The 22,238-nt window shown below is 35.8% G+C and overlaps 1 protein-coding gene across 3 annotated transcripts; it reads left to right on the top strand.

Moving 5' to 3' along the window:
* Positions 1-8,727: 8,727 nt before the first annotated feature.
* HCCS (holocytochrome c synthase) lies at positions 8,728-18,947 on the top strand. Of its 3 annotated transcripts, none has more exons than XM_026700343.2 (7): positions 8,728-8,783; positions 12,875-13,026; positions 13,450-13,586; positions 14,742-14,890; positions 16,550-16,669; positions 18,392-18,478; positions 18,660-18,947. In XM_026700343.2, exons 2-7 carry the CDS (start codon positions 12,921-12,923, stop codon positions 18,856-18,858), a joined length of 798 nt encoding a protein of 265 aa, XP_026556128.1. In that variant the 5' UTR covers positions 8,728-8,783; positions 12,875-12,920; the 3' UTR covers positions 18,859-18,947. The 3 variants fall into 3 exon arrangements, with proteins under 3 accessions (XP_026556128.1, XP_026556127.1, XP_087786318.1); XM_026700342.2 differs by having other exon boundaries at positions 8,740-8,826; XM_087930192.1 differs by having other exon boundaries at positions 8,774-9,341.
* Positions 18,948-22,238: the final 3,291 nt, after the last annotated feature.

Genomic DNA, 22,238 nt, shown 5'->3' with positions numbered 1-22,238 from the left:
CATTTGTGTACTCTAAAAAGCTGCTTTGGAGAAACATAAGGCTACCCTGAACAATGTGGGATTGGATGGGAGAATTTGTCCGAAATTATATTTGGTTCTCAGATGTCAATTTGAGGAAGGTAAGTGAAGGAAAGTTTCTTTGTTAGATTCAAAAGCGACTTCTGAAACTCTACAGAGAACAAAATAAGTTTCTGAGAAAAGAAAGGAACAGGATATTTTCACAGGTTTCCTTAAATTATGTTAGGGTTACTGTGCATATAGCCTTCTGATCAAAACTGCATAAAATTCATGTATTCATTCTGATGCTATTGTCCAACATTTCTGTGCAATATAAAGACAATGTGGTAGCAAATAAACATGCAAAAATAACTACAATGGATTCTATTTCAAAAGTTGACATGTCAGTTATGGCTAGGATTTCTCTGCCCACACATAATTTACACATGCACCCTGTCCCTCCCTATCCATAATTGTAAGAAAGGATTTGAACTTGCATTTAACATCAACAGAAGTGCAGTTGAAGTGAAGGTGATGGTTATCTATTAATTCCTGTATGAACCGATTATTTGTAGGACTGCCTGTCTCTAGTTGTATTGTTCCTCTGTCCTGTAAATCATTTGGCTGGACCCAGGAATACCACTTCCATGGCAAATGCCTGGCTCTCGAATGATCTTCCCTGAGATTCAGTTGGTCCTGATTCTGCTAGCTTTACACAAGGCATTAAAATACTGGCTTTCAGGCTGGGATGTTAGATCTGTCCTCTTTGGGAGATGGTATGGTGTGGGATAACAGCCAGATTGTATGTTTTGTTGTTATTGTTGACTACAGTTAACCATGTCTTTTTAGCTGTTCCTTGGCAAGTTGACAGCCTTATAAATTGATTAAATATCTCCTCCTCCTCCTTAGAACTTGACTAACTTTATTGTCACTTTGAATATGCACCAATTGGCATACATTAAAATGAAATTTCATTGCATGCAGCTCCCAAAGGATCACTATGTCCAATCTCCTCCTCTTCCTCCGCCTTTGATAACAGAGAAGGCTTTAACTTTTCCTATTTCTATTTCAATGACCCATGTTAACTTCCTATACTCCATGCTTAATATCTAGACATAGTACCATGCTATGTATTCCAGTAATAGCTTGGTCCTCCTATCCCACCTCATGGGAAGTTGAAGTATTAATCTCATGCAATTTTGAGGAGGATGATATGGAATGTCAAAATCATACTTATTGCTAATGTATGGAATCTCATTGATTTGCTGAAATGAAATCCCTATTAAAAAAATTAATCCCATTGATGTTCTATTTAGAGTCCCAGAATATACAGTAGCAGCAAAATATACTGTCATCAATATAAGTCGTGATTGATGAAGTACTTTTTAAAAAAATAACTAATATTGTTTTTTTGTTTGTTTAACAAACATGCTGATTTTATCTAATAAAGAACAACTTGTCTCAGTGTACAAATGGACCCGGGTTTTTTTTTTAGTCCAGTAATAAAAAGTACAAATCCAGCCTGTGAACTTATAACTCTTTTTTTGATGTGGCCTTACATTACTGAAGTTTAAATGCAAAAGTTTGTAAACTTTAGCAATGTATGCTATTGATCATCTAATATTGTATTTTCCTTTCTCTTATTCAACAGATCTCATTAGATTAGACCCCCTTGTGGCTTCCATGTCTTGGCTTTTTCAGTTATCTTTGAGAAAAATCAGAGGCCAGATCCACATTGGAAAAGTGCATGTTTTCCCTTCTCCCAATGAACTTACACATAGTTCCATCAGAGCAGGAAAAACATAGGGACTTAGATCCTGTATATTTTTATCTGTGCGCACAAATTGCTTTTGAAACAGCAGATTGTCAGCAAGAAAACAGACTTGAGAGGCGTCAGGGCCTCCCAAAGAGGCTGTTTAACTAGAAATATACACGAGAAGATGCACCTTAAAGGCTCTGACCTTCTAATTAGTTTGAGTGGATTCCTAAATAAGCATGGAATTGTAACAGTTTAAAATTAGATATTTTTATTACAAACAGAATACGTATGAATAATGGAGTAGGTTTTACCTCTTTATAAAAAAAAATTGCTGCTCTTTAGATGACATTTGTAACTGATTGTATTCAGGAACTTAGTGACAAAAATCACGAAGTGACATATCTATATTGTACTTTATGCATTGGTGCTTACATATTTTCATTTATAAAGCATTTTTTTAAAAAAAACATTATGAGATGTAATGCTGTTTTACAAATTCCAGGAGATGTAGAGTGCAATAAAAAGCCAAATAGAGAAGCTTTATTGAATCACAGCACAAAGTATAATAAACATACTATTGAAAATAATTACAGGACTGAAGTTGGCACTTATTTTCCTGGGCTAAACTGAAATACCACAGCTACATTGATTGGATTGCCACCCATCACAATGACAATGGCATATGATATTGGGCAATACTGATGGAAGTACTTATGGGTAAACATGATTTATGTACCAGCTGGAGTATATTTTTATGTTGTTTATGATAAATGTATAAAATGAGTTTGTACTTCACTGGCGTTTTAAAGTCTTGCTGTTTACGTTTGTCTAGACTGATCTTGTCTGAAGTACATTCAATAATGTCTAAAGCAATAAGTTGCATGTGGACACAAGGCATTGGTTAATTAGAATAAAGAAAAAGAATGCAGCTGTTTCTTGTATTTTTTCCCTATTAAAATGGTGACTTCTCCAATTACTCTATTTAATCAGCTAAATGCAAGTTCGATAGATGAAGAGAACTTGGTATTCCTTAGCATCTTTGGAATGAATAAGTTACTTATTGGCATGGGAACAAGATAACCATTTTTTTTCTTATGAGGATCCCATTTTTAAAATATTCTATTTACAGTAATAAATGGTACAGTGAAATAAATTAAGATGCCTCATGCCACACATTCCAGTTGTGCTGCAATAAAAATTGAATGTAATTAAAAGACAAAAGTTGAAAGTTAAAGCTTTTTACATAGAAATAGTAGAAATAAAGCTTTTTATATAGAAATATTTATATACAAAATATACATGAAATATTTGAAATATTTTTTTTTGTGTATATGTGTGTGTGTGTGTGTGTGTGTGTATAGCATTCAGCTTTGTTCGGGAAACTTAAGAAAACAAATATATATAATCAAGACAAAAAAAGCCACAGAACAGACAGAAGATATTAGAAACACCAATCAAGCAGCACACAGCAAACTCCAAGACCAATAAACACAGACCAAGACTTCCAACCAATCAGGATGGAGAAAAAACCATTCTGGCACAGTAGTAGGCTAGCCCCAAATTTAAAACTGAAACGACTGTGAAAGTCTGACTCACAGATGAACACAATACAGAAGCCTGATGATGGCAGATGAGATTCTGCCGAAACGTTGCTACAACTTTAAAAGCACAACTACAATGACGTGGGAAAATATCCGAACAAAGCTGAATACCATACATGTAAGTACCTGCGAAAACTTAAGAAAACACACACACACACACACACACGGGATATTTCACTGTACTGTCACATTCTACCTATTATATTGATAAGTGGAGTATGATTAAAAGCAGGTTTGGTTAGAAAGCAAGTCATTTCCACATTTAAGCATTTCAAGGAAAATATCTTAGAAAGTGCACATTAAGCATTCATTTCTAATAAGACTCATTTCTGTACTCAGTAACTCATATAAACATCATGTTATCATGTTTTCAGTAACATACAGAAGATGCTGTAAATCTAGAGCTGGATTGCAAAGATTGTTGTCCCCAAAGCTTTTATTGAATACAAAAAACTTGGGCAGTTTTGCATATTTGGATTTTAAAAACCAAAATGTGACCTCGGCTTTCAATATTTAAGACACCAATTCTGTCATTAAAGAGCTGTGGTGATGCAGTGGTTGGAATGCAATATATTGCAGGCTTATTCTGATTGCCATCAATTCGATTCTCACCAGGTCAAGGTTGACTTAGCCTTCCTTCCGAGATTGGTAAAATGAGGACCCATATTGCCAGGCTAATCTTTCTACCTCTTCAGTGTGCATAACATTACCAATATTTTAGGGGAATTGTTTTCCCCAGTGGCTATACACAACCTTCCAAAGATCCTGGATGTAAATGAACCTGTATTTATATTAGGTTTCTTTTTTAATGTTTTTTTAAAATGTTGAATTCTGACGTGTACCTGCTGAGATCTCAAGTAAAAGAGCACTGTTGGTTTGATTATTTCCTGGTTCACGTGCAAAATGACAACAGTGAGAAAACCCAAAGACCAAGGACAAAAAGCTACCTTGTATCCCAGCTCCTATAACAAATAATTTTGAATGTGGATAAAACGATTTGGAGAGAAAACTACTCCCATCATTTCTGGAAAAAAAATTCTGCAAAAGATCTGAAATACTTAGAATTATGATGCAACTAAAACAATTGAAACGTGTAAAGGTTTCAGCCACTTCTCGGGTGGGGGAGCTGCCTCCATAACTTCCACAGTAGTACAAAAATATCTAGGCATATCTAGAGACAATTTTAATAAAATTACAATAAACATTGCTTTGGAAACGGTGTCAATGTTAGGAATATAAGTCACCTAACAGGTATTTGGGTTAGAAATATATAAACCAGGATAAACATTTTAGTACTATATCTTTAAGGGAATGCAAGAGCATGCAATTGGGTGTGGTTTCTCAAACAGCCATAAATTGGAGCCAGAAACCTGGGTTGTTTAGTCTTAATCTCAGAAGAGAGTGTGACTCTATCTCAGTTTCCTTCTGTTGGAAAGTATTGCTGTTGTTCCATTTCTTCTAATTGACTGATATTACTGGATTTAATGTAAGTCTGATACTGAACTGTTTCTGACACTGGAACTTGATATTTGGATTATCCCTGGATGAAAACTGTTTGATTTTACCTGTGAATGACTTTGGATTGCTTATTTTGGACTTTGCTTAACCTTTCTGGAAGTAAAAACCGACACTTACTGTACAGTGTATCTGTGTGCTCTGTGTGTATTATTCCAACACTACTCTCAAATACGTCTCCCTGTATGCGCTCATTCTCCTAACGGGGAATTACCTCAACAGTCATCAGTGAAATAACAGAAATTTACCCAGAAGGTAAAAAAATGTAAACCTAAAATCTATCTGAAGGCCTTATTTATGCTTTAAATAATATATAAGTAACATGTTTGTGGAGATTTTTCAACACCAAATATAATAAGACAATTTTCCTGAACTTTGCACCTTACAGGTGTGTTTAGCTTTCAGGTGTGTTTACCACACAGACCTCATTAGTCTCAGGAAGTTTGGCTTTGGATCAAGACTAGTTTTGGAGTAAAGTGGGAAATAACTTAAAATAGAGCAGGTACGTGGCACTAAATGTTCTTGGAAATAAATATTAAGAAAATGTGGATATTACTTCCCCATTAAAAAGTATGGCATTTTATCTATTGTGTTGAACATTGAATTCATAAGTACATGGTACTTTTCAATTTTTAGTAGGTAGTAACTGTCTAACTTGATTCATTTTGGTGAACTCAGACATTCTATATTCAAATTGTGCCTGGAAAAACAATTACCTCTGTAGCAGATGTACATTTTTTAAACATTGTAATTAATTGAAACATTTTTATTCTACCCTCAAACTGTAAGGGTTCAATCTACAACAAATAGAATAGCAGCCAATTAAAATTCATAAATTGAATCAATCATAAAAAAATATTGACAATCAGGACTAAAATATGAACATGAAAGAAATAAAAACAAGAAATCTATGGAAGAAAGGGTATTGATTTTGCAGTTTTGAGATTCAGCAGGGTTGTGCAGCATTGGTATCACAGATGGTTGTACAATGAGCCAGATGTTTAGATTGGATTTGTCATTTTTGTCTACCTATTGGGTCCTTTCCAATAGGGATAGGCAGATGGTGTTGCTTAATAATATTAAAGATGTTTTAAGAGGTAAGCTGTTCCAAGTACAGGTAGTCCTTGTTTAACTACCACAATTGTGACTAGAATCTTGGTCCTTGAACAAAGGAGTAGTTAAGCAAGATGTCATGATTGCTCAAGTGACTGCTTTGCTCAACAAATGCAACCCCAGCACTCCTGCTTGTGGTCATTAAGTGATGATGCAAGTCATTAAGCAGATTGATTCCCTAGTAAGGGAGCAAGGGATACTTCGGGAAGGGTGGGAGACCCTGGAGGCTCTGCTCAAGAACTGAAAATCCTGAAGTCCAAGCAGGATTTTCACATCCTGAGGGAGAAACATTTGCATAGGGCCTACACTGGCTGTTGCTACTCCCAAGGCACCCTATACTCTTACCTAACTGCCCTACCTCTATGCTGAGGAGCTGAAAATCCTCCAAAATCCAACCAAGATTTTCAGCCACTGAATGAAGAGATAGCCATGCAACCTGCACTGGGCCTCCCCATCTGCCTGAAGTACCCCACAATCCTTATCTTACCATGCTGCCTCTTTGCTTACTGCTAGGATTTTGGCTGCCTTTCATCTCTGTGCACTGAAGGGAATGCCAGGATGAAGGAATAGAGCTCTCCACCCCATCGAAGGAGTTCAGCTCAGCAGGCACCTCTTTCATTCAGCCCCCAGATACGAGAGAGAATCCTCTTGATAGGCGGCAGCAGCTTGCAATCTTTCCTGCTGGCTTCTCTATTGACTTACTAGGGAAGCTGGCAGGGAAAATTGCAAGACTATCACAGGATTGTGGATACTTAGCAATTAGTTATTAATGCAAACAGGTTGCCAAACACCCAGGTTACAATCACATGACCATGGGGGTGTTGCAAGATTGTATGACAGGCTGCTTTTACAGGCCACGAAGCACCCTTTTCTGTGACCATTGTAAATGGTTGTTAAATGACCGGGCATTAAGTCAAGAACTACCTGTAAAGCTGTTCCAATTGACAACTTGGTCAGTGCTGATGGTGTTCAAGAGGTGCTCACAATGTTTTGAGGTTGCACCCAAGGCACCTATTACTTTGGTACTATCTTTGCTTTCTTTTGCCACAGTCATTCCACTTCTATTTGCAGGTCTTTATATTTTGTGATTTTCTCCAGTTCTTTTACTTCTTCTTGACTTATGACCACAACTGAGCCCAAAATGTATGTTGCTTAGTGAGAAATGCATTTTGCTCCATTTTACGACTTTCCTTGACACAGTTGTTAAGTGAATCACTATAGTTGTTAAATTAGTAACCCGGTTGTTAGGTGAATCTTTTTTCCCCATTGACTTTACTGGTCAGAAGGTTGCAAAAGGTGATCACATGACCCTGGGACACTGCAACTGTCATAAATGTGAGTCAGCTGTCAAGCATCCAAATGTAAATGGCGTACCATGGGGATGCTGCCACGGTCATAAGTCTAAAAATGGTAATAAGTCACATTTTTCAATGCTGTTGTAACATCAAATGGCCACTAAGTGAACTGTTGTTAAGTCGAGGACTACCTGTATTTTGCTGCCTCCAGGTATTGCAATGTTTACTTGTTGTCTTATTAATAACCCTTAAGTCTGGGGCGTTATTTGGCCAATGGTTGTCTTGTTTGATTGCCAATTTGTACTCTATGACTATATTAAGTGTTGTACCTTATGATTCTTGATGAATGTATCTTTTCTTTTTATGTACACTGACAGCATATGCACCAAGACAAATTCTTTGTGTAATCACACTTGGCCAATAAAGAATTCATTCATTCAAGACCCAGAGCATCTTAGTTTTTTCATTTTCTGTTACTTTGTCTAATTTGTGGTGTCACCAGTTATTTTTCTTCTTACTAATATCCTTTTAAAATATGTTTTGATCAGCTCAAGACAGCAAACATACCTACTTACCATTTTTTTCACAACAACCCTATGAGGTAGGCTGGGCTTGAGACACTTGCCCAAAGTCACCCAGCTAACTATTTATCCCACCATGCTGATGTATATATATATATTTCTAAATCGGGAAAACATGTATTTTGAAAAGCCACCAAACCCAGGAACCAACAGCCCTGTAAACGAGACATTTTTGTCAATTCCCTTCTTTGATTGACTGAAACATGACAATGTTTCTGGAAACTGGCCAGAAAGCAAAGAAAGCATACGGCTCTGCTAATGTTTTTTCTTTTAAGAATTTCATATACTGTATATATCTTCATTCTATAATTGGAAAGCTGAGCTCAAATGAAGTCATTTCTTCTCTCTAGTCTAGAATAAGTGGAAATGGACAGGAAATAACCCCAAAGTGCTTTTTCAAAAGGCAATTGTACTTTTGTTTTGGAAAAAAAAAACTAAGTCCAGTTATCTATGGAGATTCTCAGTCATCCGGAATGGTTGTCCCAAAGGTGCTTTTTCAAGAGCCAACTGGACTTTCTGGGTTTTCTTTAAAGACGTTTTGCTTCCCATCCAAGAAGCTTCTTCAGAGCTGAAGAAGCTTCTTGGATGAAAAGTGAAACGTCTTCAAAGAAAACCCAAAAAGTCCAGTTGCCTCTTGAAAAAGTACCTTTGGGACCATTGGATGACTGAGAACCTCCATAGGAAAACACCACGATCCCGAACCCACAATTTTGCGCAGGCGCGACTCAGCGGCCTAAAGCAAGCACGTTCTTCGGTTACCGTGGAAACGAACTACAAAGTTCTCCTTCTAACCCGCCCTCTCCGCCGACTGGCGCTCTTCCAAAACCCCGCCCAACATCTCCGCCCCCTTTAGTCTAATTCGCCGTTTGCTTTTAAAGCTCCGCCCAACCGCAGAACGTCCCTTTCTCGCGAGACGCGTGAGGTGAGTTTCTCAGGGAAATCGGGCTCCGGAGATTAGAGTTGAGGTAAATTAAGGCGCCTCTTCTTTTTTTTTTTCCCGCCTCCCCGCCTGAAATAGAACGAGTGCGCGAGAAGAAGCGCGCGCCGTCGTCTCTTTTTTAGCCGTTTCTTTAACGGGGGTGGTATGTGTGTGTGTGTGTCAAGCTTTCCTCTGTAATAGATGGAGTGGGGGGGCACAAGGAGATAAAACCATGATACAGCTGTCATTCAGGGATATATCTTGGCTTCAATTCTCCCTTCCGCCCCGAAACCCGGGCCAGGAACCGGAGCTGATGGACGCCCTCTCCGCCTCGGGGACTGAAGGGGAAAGGGAGCTGAAAACTCTTGATAGGAGGGGATAAAATGGGCCAAAATATCTAAATTGCTAGGAAAAAACGTGGTTTTGAGACGGAAGCTGATGGCTTCCTGCGTGTATCGAATTGATTCGCCTCACGTAACTATTCAAGATTTACCTCAGGCTAGAAATCAGCCTGTTTTAACAAGGTGACCTTGGGTCGACCCAGCTCAGGCAAGAAATGAGGTAATTTTTCCTTCTTGGTTACACAAGTACAGGTAGTCCTCATCCTATGGCCACAATTGAGCCCAAAATTTCTGTGAGAAATGGGCGAAGTGAGTTTTTTGCCCCATTTTACGACTTTACTTGCTGCCTTGGTTAAGTGGATCACTACGGTTGTTAAATTAGAAACAAGGTTGTTAAGTGAATCTGGCTTTCCAGCTGGCTTTGCTTGTCAGGAAGTCTAAAAAAAAAAGGAAACGCATGACTGCAACCGTCATTAATGTGAGTCAGTTGTCAAGCATCTGAATGTAAATCGTGTGACCGTGGGGGTGCTGAAATGGTCATCGGTGTGATAAATGGTCATAAGTCACTTTTTCAGTACCCTGGTAACTTTGAACGGTCACTAAGTGAACCATTGTAAATTGAGGACTACCTGTATAAGCTGCATATCCAAGTCTTTGAAGGTGCTGCTTATGGTGGCTATGTTGTGAGATGAGAGGGTGAGGGTTTAGGTGTTTTTATATGTGGGTTAAAATGTCTATAAAGAGATTAGTTAATAATTCTATAGTCTTGATGTAACTATTTTTTGATGCAGATGTAAACCCCTCACCCCCCCAAAATCCAGTTTCTTCCTCATTTTAATTTTCACATTTCATTTCTCATAAGTACATCTACTACTGCCTTCATTTTGTATTTCTTACACACTATCCTAGTGAATAGTTGTCATGCCTGCCTAAGATTGTCCAGATTTGGACCTTTGTGTTTCACATGATCCAAAATGCCTAATTGGAAAATGATGATGATGATATCGAAATCCAGTCATGTCCCACTCTTGACAATTCTATGGGCTAAGTATCCACCTGGCCTTCCCATCTTGCACTGCTTCTTTTGAGTTGTTCTATGCTCTGGCTGGTGTCACCTTTGATGGTGGCCTAATTGGAAATGAAGCGTTATTCTGTGTTGAGTAAATTATTTAACAAGTGATCAAATCTGATTTGTTCAATTCTTGAAGCTTCATGTTACAATTTTAGTAATATAGTAGTATTCCTGATCCTTTTCTGGTGTTGCTTATGTTTTTAATACTAGTTGAAAACATATGTGCAATTACATCCAACAAGTTCTACTATTTTAATTAATTTAAAATACTTTTGTTTTCCATTTTTTTCCCTTGGGAAAATCCATGGTAGCTAATGGGGCAATCGTGAAATGGGAATTGTGCTTTATTTCAAACTGAAGAGCTGCTTGACTGAAGCATTCAGAGGGATCACAAAGTGGTTTTATACAGAAAATAGGGAAGGCTAGTAGTGTTACACTTCTCCCCATTTCTTCATGGCCTGCACACACCCCTGTCCTATCCAATTTTTCCAGGGTTTTTTTCCTTCTGCTTGTCCGTCCCCTCCACTGTTACTAATATTCAGGGGTGGCATATCTATCTCACCGGCCCACTTATTCTCTGATCTCCCAACACCTTTCTTTCCTCCCTTGCATTCTGTCAATTATTGCTGCCAGTGTCCTACCAGGATGCCAGCACCCTGAACTATACAGTATCTTCTTTTTCTCCCACCTTTTCATCCCTTACCGTTGTTTCTACCCCTACACTTTTCATTTCCAAAGAAATACAAAATCTTGCCTTTTTTCACTATACCCTTTCCATTTCTGCCTGGAAGAACAGTATTTTGATCCTTATAACATTTTAATACTGTATATGGATTAAAACAACCAAAATGTGCATGTTTCTGTTTGCACATAGACCACCAAATCTAGCTACTTAATGGATGGAGTGGTTCATGCATGGAACATTTTGTTCATATTTTCTGGCTAAGTTTAATACATTAAAACAATTATGAGATTCCAGAAAAGTAGTAGAAACTGTGACTAAATTGTATAGCCATTAACTCAGCTTATTAAAAAAGCTTTTAAACAGAGTACCAATTAATCAAAAAGGCAATTGCTAATGATCTGAAAGCCTTTACAAAATGAAGATAAATGCCTTGATAAAAAAAAATCATCTGTACTTTATGTGAAAATTATTAAAAATAATTATTCAGTAAAGTAACAAATAATTTCCCTTTCCCATGAGTACATTCTGAGAATAGTATCTGAAAAATATATATGTATAATGTGCTCAGTGTGGTTTGAACTAACCATTGACTGGAAAAGAGATCTTGGGTCATAGATAGCTTGATGAATGCATTGGCATAGTTTGCTTAGGAAAAATATTTAAAAAGTACTATCATAATGGCATAAAATTCTGAATGTAGCCCATTTTGTACACAATGTAGTCTTCTGGTTGCTACACCTTAAAAAGATTATAGAGTTGAAAGAAGTACCAAAAAAGAGTAGTTAGAGGATGGAATTCAATTTAGCCCCAGTTGCAACCAGTCATTAACAATAAACTTAGTGTTTTTAGAATTTGATAAAATGTGAAGTGATGTAGCTTAAATCAATTTATGTAAAAAAAGTGAATGAAATTATGCAAAGAGTTTTTATTCTGGACATATCTATTTTCTGTTTTGTTTACAATTTCTTTTCCCCCTTCTCTGCCCATATATAGCCTTAATATACTGTATTTCTAAAAGTCTTCATGCAAATAATTATGGATACATGATAAAGTAATGCTTAGGCAATATTGTAGCCCTTGGGATTTTTTAATTTAGTGAAATATGTTTAAATTGGCTGATATTAATATGCATTGTGTGAAGGGATTGGACTGCATCTGAGATAATCCATTGAAATTAAGTTTTGGAACCTTCACAAAATGTAAAAGGAAGCTATTCTTCATACTGTGTGTAGTTGAGTTATTGAATTAATTACAACACATAGAGATGACAATCAACCTAAATGCCTTTGAAAGGGGATTTATTTTGATACATTAGATGCCTGTAGAAAGATAACTTTACGTACCTGTTTTAAAGATTGAAAGTTTGTTGAAAGAAGCTAAAATGGCCAACTGCCATTTTAGAGTTCTGCCAGCTGTTTGTCTTTTGCAAACCTATTTACTTAAATCATATGTGAGATCCTTTAAAGTTTAAATAAATGAGTGTGCTTTTGTTTACTTTATTATTTGAAAGTGAGAGTTGACTAAGGAGAATATAAAAGTAAATTTAATATAGTGGAAACAGGTTTCTTAAATGTATATGGTAAACATTAAATGGATGACAATTGACTACCAACCATAAAAAAGTGACCAAAACAAAGTAAGCGCATTGAAGTTGTTTGATGATACAGGGAGAAAGATTGAAGATAAATTGTGAAAGAAACATATGGAGGAAGAATGAATGGACTCAGGAGAAGAGGAAGATAAAAATGGAATGGATTGGATCCCAAAAAATAAATAAATTGGGAGTTTAAGGAACAAATGAAATATTGGAGAGAATTACTATATTTTACTTTACTTATGATGGAAATAGTTGCTTAGAATATTCTAAAATATTCTAGTATTTTTAAGGGATATATGTTTTATAGTTGATGCAATGTTTTTTAATATTTCTTCTGTTAGGCATATTATTTGTAAGTGTTTTGTTGTTGTCTGTAAATTATATTGATTTGAATTTCAGATGATCTATCCAGTAATTTAAAGTTAAGCAGAAAGTCAAGGTTGTCATGGGTTTATCTGCATCCTCTCAGTTAACTACAAATCAGACAACTGTATCAGAGCAGCCTCAAAGTGAAATCTCACAATGTCCCATGCATCAGAAGAACGTGGAAGGTGACTGTTCACTCTTATTAAACTAACCAAGCATTTTTTTCAGGAATAAAAATCTTTTTAAAAAACAGGAGCAGTATACACATTTTCATTATAAATATTTAGCTACTGACTGATAAGCATGAAAAACTCCATCTTCATTTAGCTGTAGAAATGGGTTAGAATTGCTGCATGGTACTTCTTTATCTCTCCTTCCTTTAGAGGAAAACTAAATTTGACCATTGAAGAGGTAAAATTTCTGGCTTGTTTCTAACAGTTTGGAAGAACATTAAAGAGTAAAATGGGTACCACATAGGTCTTGCTAATCTTTTTTTACCTTTAAAATCCTTCTGAAATAGAGACTAGAAGTTGCATTACAGAATTAAGATTTTACTCCTAGCATGTAGATTAACAGCTAGAGTTTTAATACTTTTTTTTCTGTTTCAGCCTCTCCAATGAAATCCGGTGACAGTTCCAGTGAGAACCAAAACCCACCTGTTCCTGCACATCAAGAAAGAGCATATGAATATGTACAATGCCCTGCTAAATCTACTACAGAAGAAAAGATTGATCCTAGAAATATGGTAACTTCAGTCTTGTTTCTTCAGTGCACTGCTATCAATTACAAAAGAAGTTTTGTAAGATTGGGTGTTATTTTGTTACTACTCTGTTTCTGCTTTCAAAATAAGTTCTTAAAATCTTAATGCCTCCATTTGTCATATTGGAACTGAAACTAAATTAAACCATTTAATCAATATCAGAGATGAACACAAATTTTCCAGTTGAAAACATTGTACCTGACTACCCTTACAAATGATCCAGATGTATTCCTTTCTTTATATCTGCCTTTTTCAAAATACAACTAACATAATTGTGGAAAAACTATTTTTCAGGTAATTGTGATTATGCCAATAAGTTTGGATATTTGTGACAACCCCTGTATCCAAATTTTGAATAAGAATTTGGCTGGTTTCTAATGATTTGGCTAGGTGAACTCAGAGACTGATGAAATGTCATTAGTTTAATTTGAGAGGCATATAACATGAAATTCTAATGTTGTAAACAACTTCCAAAAACCTTAAGTGCAGGATTACCATCCCTTCACAACTATAATTTTTAATATTAAAAAAAGGCGAACTTATTCCTCTCAAGGTGGAACTGTAATCTTTCAGCACTGCTTTTAAACTAAGAGCATGTCACAGCTGTTTTAACAGTTTGCCATTGGAGATACTCTCATTATATTTAATAATGTATAACAAGTATATAGAAATGTAGCTTCCATATATTAAAGCTTTTAGCCAGTTCATTACATCATTTTTTCTATTCCTAATTGCATTTTAGTTATGTTTAATTTCAGTTTTCATACCTACTGTTTCCATTTGTTTATATTTCTTGCTAATCTCTAAGATTATGTTATAGTTCCAAAAAAGCATCTCGGTTAAAAAGAAGGGCATTGCTAAGAATTGGTCTTTGATTATCAGAAACTTATCTACAAATATAGAAAGCAAGTAGTTGAAAAACTGTAGCTGCATCTCAGAATTAGGTAAAATCTGGATGGACTACTAAAAGACATGTTGGTCCATTCAGAATATGTGGCTTCTAGTCAAAACAACATACTAGAATTAAAGTTATTTTTCCTAAATTGAAAGACAATGAAGCAAGTTGATAAATGAAAAAAACTTGTTATTAAATATACTGTATTTGCTTCTCTAACTTACTGTTTTTAATATTTTATTTAGATGCCACCTCCTAATCAACAACCATCCCCTGGGCAACCTTTTCAACTATCTACAATAAGAGAAGAGTCAACTATTCCTAGAGCTTATTCAGAACAAAAATGGGTTTATCCCTCAGAACAGATGTTTTGGAATGCAATGCTTAGAAAAGGGTAAGTGAATTATAAATTTAGTTTTGCAAAATAATGATATGTCTAGAACCAAAAACTATGTTTCTCATACCTTCTTTTTGTAACATTTGACTGAGATTCTCACAAAAAATGATTTTTGGGAAATACCTTGGAAACACCCAAAAATGGTGAGAAAGGATTTTTCTTTTGTAAAATAGAAGTAGAATTAATATAGTTACTGTCAATTATTTATACACGATACATTTATACACTTTTGAAATATTACAAAAAGAATATAATTTACTCAAAATAGCATATTTTCATATTTAGAATAGCAGTTTTCATATTTAGAATAGCAGTACAATCAGTTAAAATAATTTTTGCATTCCTTCTTTGGTCCAGATTCGTTGACTGCTTCCAAACGGCTGAGGTTTATTAGAGATTTCTGGAGGTTAAACCCACAATTCATTATCAATTAAAAATTATAGAAAAATACAGTTTGGACAATATACAGGATTTGGGGAATATATAATAATTCTTCAGGTTAATTGCACTTTCCAGAAGTTGGTCAGAAAAATTGGTCGTCATTTATGTTAAGTTGGAGATGCAGTAGTTTTGAAAGTACACTAATATGCCTGTTTCAGTAATATACATTGGTAGCACTTTATTGGTTGAATTTTCTTATTATGGAGATTAATTGAAAGCAAACTTGAGTACCAAAAACTAAAGTTTTATCAACAAAATTCATAAAATTTTAGCTTTTGAACTGACTCTTTATTGTTGACAGTTTGATTCCAGGTGATCAATAGTTATCTTGTTTTAAAATTGAGTTGTAATTTTATATAAATATTATGTTAGTATTAGTGTTGTAATAATGTAGCAGCATTGCATTTTTTTTCTTTTTCTCCCTATTCATGCCCCAACCTATCTGGAATTTGGGGCAGATTTGAAAAGTAAATGTTAATTGGCTTTGTTGTTTACATTTATTAAGAGTTTTAAAAAGCACCTAAAAATCTTCTTTTAAATATGTGTATGCGTGTGTGTGTGTGCCTTCGAACCAGTGTTGACTCTGGTGTCTGCCTGAATGGCTCCCTGCAGTTTTCTTGGCAAGATTTCAGAAGTGATTTGCCATTGCCTATTCCCTAGGGTTAAAAGAGATGGTCACCCAGCTGGTTTTGTGTAAGCCAGGACTAGAACTCACAAGCCTTCCAATTTCTAGGCTGATACAATAACCACCATACCAAACTGGCTCAAAATCTTCTTTAGTAGTTTCTTTATGTGATGTTATTTATGGACATTGTACTTGCTTCCTAAAGTACACAACCACTTATTATTTGTTTAGTAAAAGTAGAGTAGGGTTAATCTTGATTTAATGTTTAAGGTCAGCACAATTTTTTTTCCAAATAGAGTGAAAGAAGGAGGAGGAGACCGAGATATTTATTATATTGTATTTTACACCCCGGCTTTCTTCAGGGAGTGGAAGATTATGTAATACTGCCTCTATACAACAGCAGTTGTAGGAAATAACTGGGTTGAGAAGCACTGAACTAGCCCAAAGTCACTCATCAAACTCAATGGTCAAATGAAGACATGAACCTGGATACTTCCAGTCCATTCCAACATCTTAAATCTTACATTATACTAGCAAATACCACATAAATAGCTCACCCTGCTAACTTTTTCAGTATTGCTTTTTGTTAGTTGGAGATGGAAAGATGATGACATGAACCCAGAAGATATGTCTAATATTATCAAAATTCATAATCGGAACAATGAACAGACTTGGAAAGAAATTTTAAAATGGGAATTACTTCATCTTAGGCAAGTATATATACAATCTTAAATGATAATGCTTTCTAATTTGCATGGCTGAATGTGGTCTGAAAAAATAATAGTACTAGGAGTCGTCAACTTACGACCACAATTGAGCCCAAAATTTATGTTGCTAAGTGATAAATTTATTAAGTGACTTTTGCCCCATTTTACAACTTTTCTTGCCTCATTTGTTAAGTGAATTACTGCAGTTGTTAACTTAGTAACATGGTTGTTAAGTGGATCTGGTTTCCCCATTGACTTTGCTCGTCAGAGGATCACAAACAGGTGATCGCATGCCTCTGGGACACTGTAACTATCTAAATGTTAGTCAGTTGTCAAGCATCCAAATATAAATCATGTGACCATAGGGATGCTGCACTTTTGTAAGTGTGAAAAATGGTCATAAGTCAGTTTTTTTCAGTGCTGTTGTAACTTCAAATGGTCACTAAGCAAACTGTTGTAAGTCAAGGACTACCTGTATTCTAATAGTAGAAATGGGAAACTGATAGAAGTCATTTCTGGAACATTCTAGTAATGCTATTTTTCCCCAACATAACATTGTTCAATAGTTATCTTTTAAGTCAGTACCTATCAATCAGTGTTGACTCTTGGGGACTGCCTGGCCTAGTTCTTGCAATTTCCTTTGCAGGATTTCAGAAGCAGTTTGCCACTTAGGGGTGTTTCTTAGGGCTGAGAGAGTGTGTCTGCCCAAAGTAACACAGTTTTGTGTCTTAAGGCAGAACTTGTAGTGTCCTGATTTCAAGTCTGATGCTTTAAGCACTATACCAAACTGACTCAGTTTAACTTCCTAAAACCCATTTTGTTTTGAAGTACAAGCTTTCCTCAACTTACAACATTTTATTTAGTGACTGTTTAAAAGTTATAATAGCACTGAAAAAAGTGACTTATAATCAGTTTTCACATTTATGATCATTGCAGCATCCCTATGGTCATTTGATCAAAATTCAAATGCTTGGCAATTTACGACTGACTTAGCCATACGTCGAGGACTATCTGAATTCATAACGGACTGTTTGAATGTTGTTTATACTCTGTCACTAGATCAATAAGCATACTTTTCTTCAAAAGATATGTGGAGGCATGACCTTTATCATTTCTTGCCAAACTACATATGTAAGTGAGATGCACAATATGTATTATTCAGTTCTTCACTGCTCTATCCTTACATTCTAACCAGAGCTGTAAAAGCCAGGAGAACGTTTTAAAAATGTAATTAATTTTTTTAATTTGTTTCTATTTTTGGGATAAGTATTTCCATTACTATAATAAAATAATATAAAAACTAGAAAATGAAATTGATTATATATACTGCTGCTTCTTTGGAAATCACAAACTTCCTATTAACAAAAATGATAGCTATTTAATTTTCCATCAGATTTATATCAATATATCCCTCCAAATAAAATAAAGTTACCATATACTGCTACAGAGAATTAATATAAATATTAATTCCCCAAGAGTTAATATAATATATATTATAGAATTATAATAATGTATATTAACTCTAGAGGATTGCTTTTAATTGATGTTTCTTGTGAACATTTTGTAAGACACAATATATGATTTTCTGAATTGGGGATTTCTTTTGCTATGACTTCTAAACCATTGTTATGGCTGTGTAGGGCTGAAATGTGTGTCTTGGTTGGATGTGTTCAGTTTATTTTTCTGCATTGCTTTTTATTACACAATTCTAAAACTGTTTTTTAGGGACTGTCCATGTGGACCAACACTTGTACGATTTGGAGGTAAAGCTAAGGAATATTCTCCAAGAGCTAGAATACGATCTTGGATGGGGTATGTTGATTTTTTTTTCTATTTAAAAGGAGAAAAGTCTTAAAATTAGGGTTTTGTTTTTGTTTTCAACAGAAGATTCAGTGTTGTTAATATGGAACCCCCTACAATTAGAATTTCAAATGTGAGTTACATATTATATATATATTGAAATAACATAATTATGATTTGCATTTCTTTCCAGTTATGAACTTCCTTTTGATAGACATGATTGGATTATTGACCGCTGTGGAACACAAGTCCGATATATTATTGATTATTATGATGGAGGAAATGTAGATGAGAACTATCAGTTTACCATTTTGGATGTTCGTCCTGCTTTTGATTCCCTGACTGCTGTGTGGGACAGGATGAAGGTGGCTTGGTGGCGCTGGACTTCCTAATTGGTTTTATATGGTGTGAACAAGACTATATCATTTCAATCTAGTGTTATTCTGACAGTAAACTTTAATAAAGTTTACCAATGCTTCAATTTGATGGCGTGTATATATACTTGAAGTGGGGATGATGAAAAAATGAATTATTTTAAATGCATCTTTATTTTAAAATTATAGAGTTTTCTATTTGTATTGACTTTTTGGTCAGATTTTATCAGAATACTAAGAGGTTCCTGAGTATCAAGATAATTTAATTGGATTAGTTGTTAGCTCTTGATATCAGTGCCCTAAACCTACAGTTAAATATAAAATTTATTTTGTTTTGAAAAGATACTATCTTCTGTCAAAAAAAGATAAAGAATAGAAGAGTAGAGTAGAATTATTTACTGGCCAAGTGTGATTGGGCACACAAGGAATTTGTCTCTGGTGCATAAGCTCTCTGTACATACAAATAAAAATGTTATTTAAAAGGCTGCTTTAAATCTAAATTATTAAAAGTAGTAGAGTGGCTTATGTAATGAAGGCCCCCTGAATTTGTCCTTCAAAATGATCATAGTCATAAACAAACCATGCTTTACTCTCAAATCAGTGTATAATACCCACTGTTGACTGGCATGATTAAGTACAAGTATTCCTTAACTTAAGACCACAATTGAGCCCCAAATTTATGTTGCTAAGTGAGAAATTTATTAAGTGAGTTTTGCCCCATTTTACAATCTTTCTTGCCATATTTGTTAAGTGAGTCATTGCAGTTGTTAAATTAGTAACCTGGTTGTAAAGTTAATCTGGCTTCCCCATTGACTTTGTCAGAAGGTTGCAAAGGATGATGATATGACTCAGGGACACTGCCACTATCATAAATGTGAGTCACCAATAAGCACCTGAATTTTCATCGCATGTCCATGGGGATGCTGCAATGGTCATAAGTGTGAAAAATGGCCACAAGTAATTTTTTTCAGTGCTGTTGCAACTTTGAACGATAGTTAAGCAAATTGTTGTTGAGGACTACCTGTATTTTATAGGTAGACCTTGATTTACAACCACTCGTTCAATGACTGTTCAAAGTTAAAAAAAAAAAAAGTAAAGGTTTTCCCTGACCAGTTGTAGCTAAATCCAGGGGAGTACGCATCTCTATTTCCCAGCTGAGCAAGTATTATCCAAAGATGCTTCTGTGGTAATTTGGCTGGCATGACTGTACGCCGAGGTGGACAGAACCCTACTGAAAGTTACAATGGTCTAAATCAGGGAGTCTTGAACCAACAGTCACTGCAGCATCCCCACAATGACCTGATTGTGATCCAGATGCTTGGTAACTGGCTTGCACTTAACAATGGTTGCAATGTCCCATTGGTCTTGGGACCGTCATTTGCAACCTTCTCTGCCCTGATGGCTCCCATAAGCAAAATGGAAGCCAGTAAGAGGTCGTAAATAAATCCAGTAAGTTGCTCCTACTACTGCTACTTTTTCTCCCAAGGCACCTTCAGGCAGCAGATGAGATTATACTTATTCATGATCTGCCTGGATTTATGCCGTGTAGCAGCACCCACCCCTCCAACTTGTGCCACGCTGTAGCACCCACCCTCTGTCTGTATTTGGGCCACAGCAACCCTGTACCCGTGCCATGCTGCAACCACCTGCTTTCATTTGAACTGTGTTGCAGCAGCACCTCCTATTTATTCCATCCTGCAGCACCCACCCCATCTGCTTTCCTGCATTTTCATCTAGCTGCAGTGCTATCCCCCACCCACCTGCATTTTGTAGTACTGATCTGGCTGGCCTGTTTGCAAGTCGCCTAAGGAAAACTTTCTTGTGACTGGAACTTGCAACTTCTGATTGGCTTTAATTCTTGAGTAATAAGACAGAAGTCACAGTAATAAATACAAATAAATAAATACAATGTTTCATCTGTTTAATCTTTCCGGTATGTTCACAAAACAATGTACATGCTATGCCATGCTATGCAAATGTTCATTATTCTTAGATAATTTTATGTATGGTATAAAGTACACCCAGACACACAGAAATGTACACTATAAATTGATGAATTCAGTTATGTTTCGGTAGAATAATAGAATGATTATTACATTTTAATAAACTTCTTGCTTTATCTCATTGGTTCAAAAATGTTTTATGTTAATTGCGTTTTCTAAAGTACTGAGGGTCTGTTTTGCTTTGCTCTGAAAGAAATGATTTAGTAAAACACGTTTGTTTACATGACATGAAGGATCGAAGAGACATGAAGGATTGATGAGAAGATTTAGGGTGCAGTTTGTAGAGGCCGCATGATATGGAGAGTGTCTGGTTCCTCTTATAACCTTCCGTCACATCATCATTTAATCTTCTAGCCAGTATCCAACAGCTTAGTCATTCCCAGGACCCTAATATGTAAATTCTGGAGAAGGCAACAGGATCAGAAAATAAAATACTTCTGGTCTGCAGGGTAGAATGTTGGTAAGAAGAAAAGGTCGATAAGATAATCAGAAAATGGAAAATCCAGTGCATCCATTTTGTGCTGATAGGCTAGCACTTTAGCAGCATAATCTTACTGATACAAATTTAAGTTGAGCTGATGTCCAAATATCCAGAATTTTGGAATTGCCTTTTTAATACCATCTTTCAGTTATAGCCCTACCCACCCTACATTGGGTCACCATAAAACTTACTGTCATAACATTTGATGTCTTTGTTGTCTATTCTTACCCTGCTCTTATTTGAAGTGTATTTATAAAACGTACTGGGAACATACTCAGAGGGGGCGGGGGGGACGGGGATGACACTTCTTGACTTAAGGCAGAAATTGCATTCACTGTATTTTCTGGTACAGGAAGTGGTGGCATAAGGCCTCTTCCCTCAAGGGATCAGATGAAGGCCACCTTTGGTGATCAAAGGGAAAGACTTGGATTGTGAAGTGACATAATGAAGTTACCTAATAATTCACTATGAAGTGACATAATAAGATGAGAACAGCATCTATGTGTACATTGTTCCCATCCTTCTCTTTTCAAAGGGAACTAATAGTCCCAGTCTGAATGCACAGGGCCATCAGCTTCAAAACCTGTATTTGACGGAAGGCTGCATCAGCTGCCTGCTTTGTTGAAGTCTGCTTTGCCTACAAAGCATTTCCCTCTGCTGGATTTAGGCTGAATTCAGAAGATAAAGCAGTATGTGAAATACACGCATGCACACACGGTTGCTGATCAGCATTCACAGACCAGGAAAGGGATTCTGAAAAGCTCACTAAAAATAACCAGTTGCAGTACAAGGGGAAAAAAGGGAGGATTTTTATGCTAGAAATCATTAGGCAAAATATTTGATAAGGACATGTCCAAGATAATGAATATATGGAAATATATGGAACAATGGCTATAATTCTCGAAGACTGGAGG

This window comes from Pseudonaja textilis, chromosome 3 (assembly GCF_049901715.1).
Source record: "Pseudonaja textilis isolate UNSWEBS1 chromosome 3, rPseTex1.2, whole genome shotgun sequence".
Lineage (NCBI taxonomy): Eukaryota > Metazoa > Chordata > Lepidosauria > Squamata > Elapidae > Pseudonaja > Pseudonaja textilis.
Note: the sequence above shows the minus strand (reverse complement) of the source record. Positions and strands in the feature narration are given on the sequence as shown.

Bases quoted from the DNA above. Each gene is read 5' to 3' on its own strand.
- HCCS (XM_026700343.2), top strand. From the start codon at position 12,921: ATGGGTTTATCTGCATCCTCTCAGTTAACTACAAATCAGACAACTGTA. The intron at 16,670-18,391 runs GCAAGTATATAT...ACTGTTTTTTAG, and splicing joins TGGGAATTACTTCATCTTAG to GGACTGTCCATGTGGACCAA. The intron at 18,479-18,659 runs GTATGTTGATTT...ATTTCTTTCCAG, and splicing joins AGAATACGATCTTGGATGGG to TTATGAACTTCCTTTTGATA.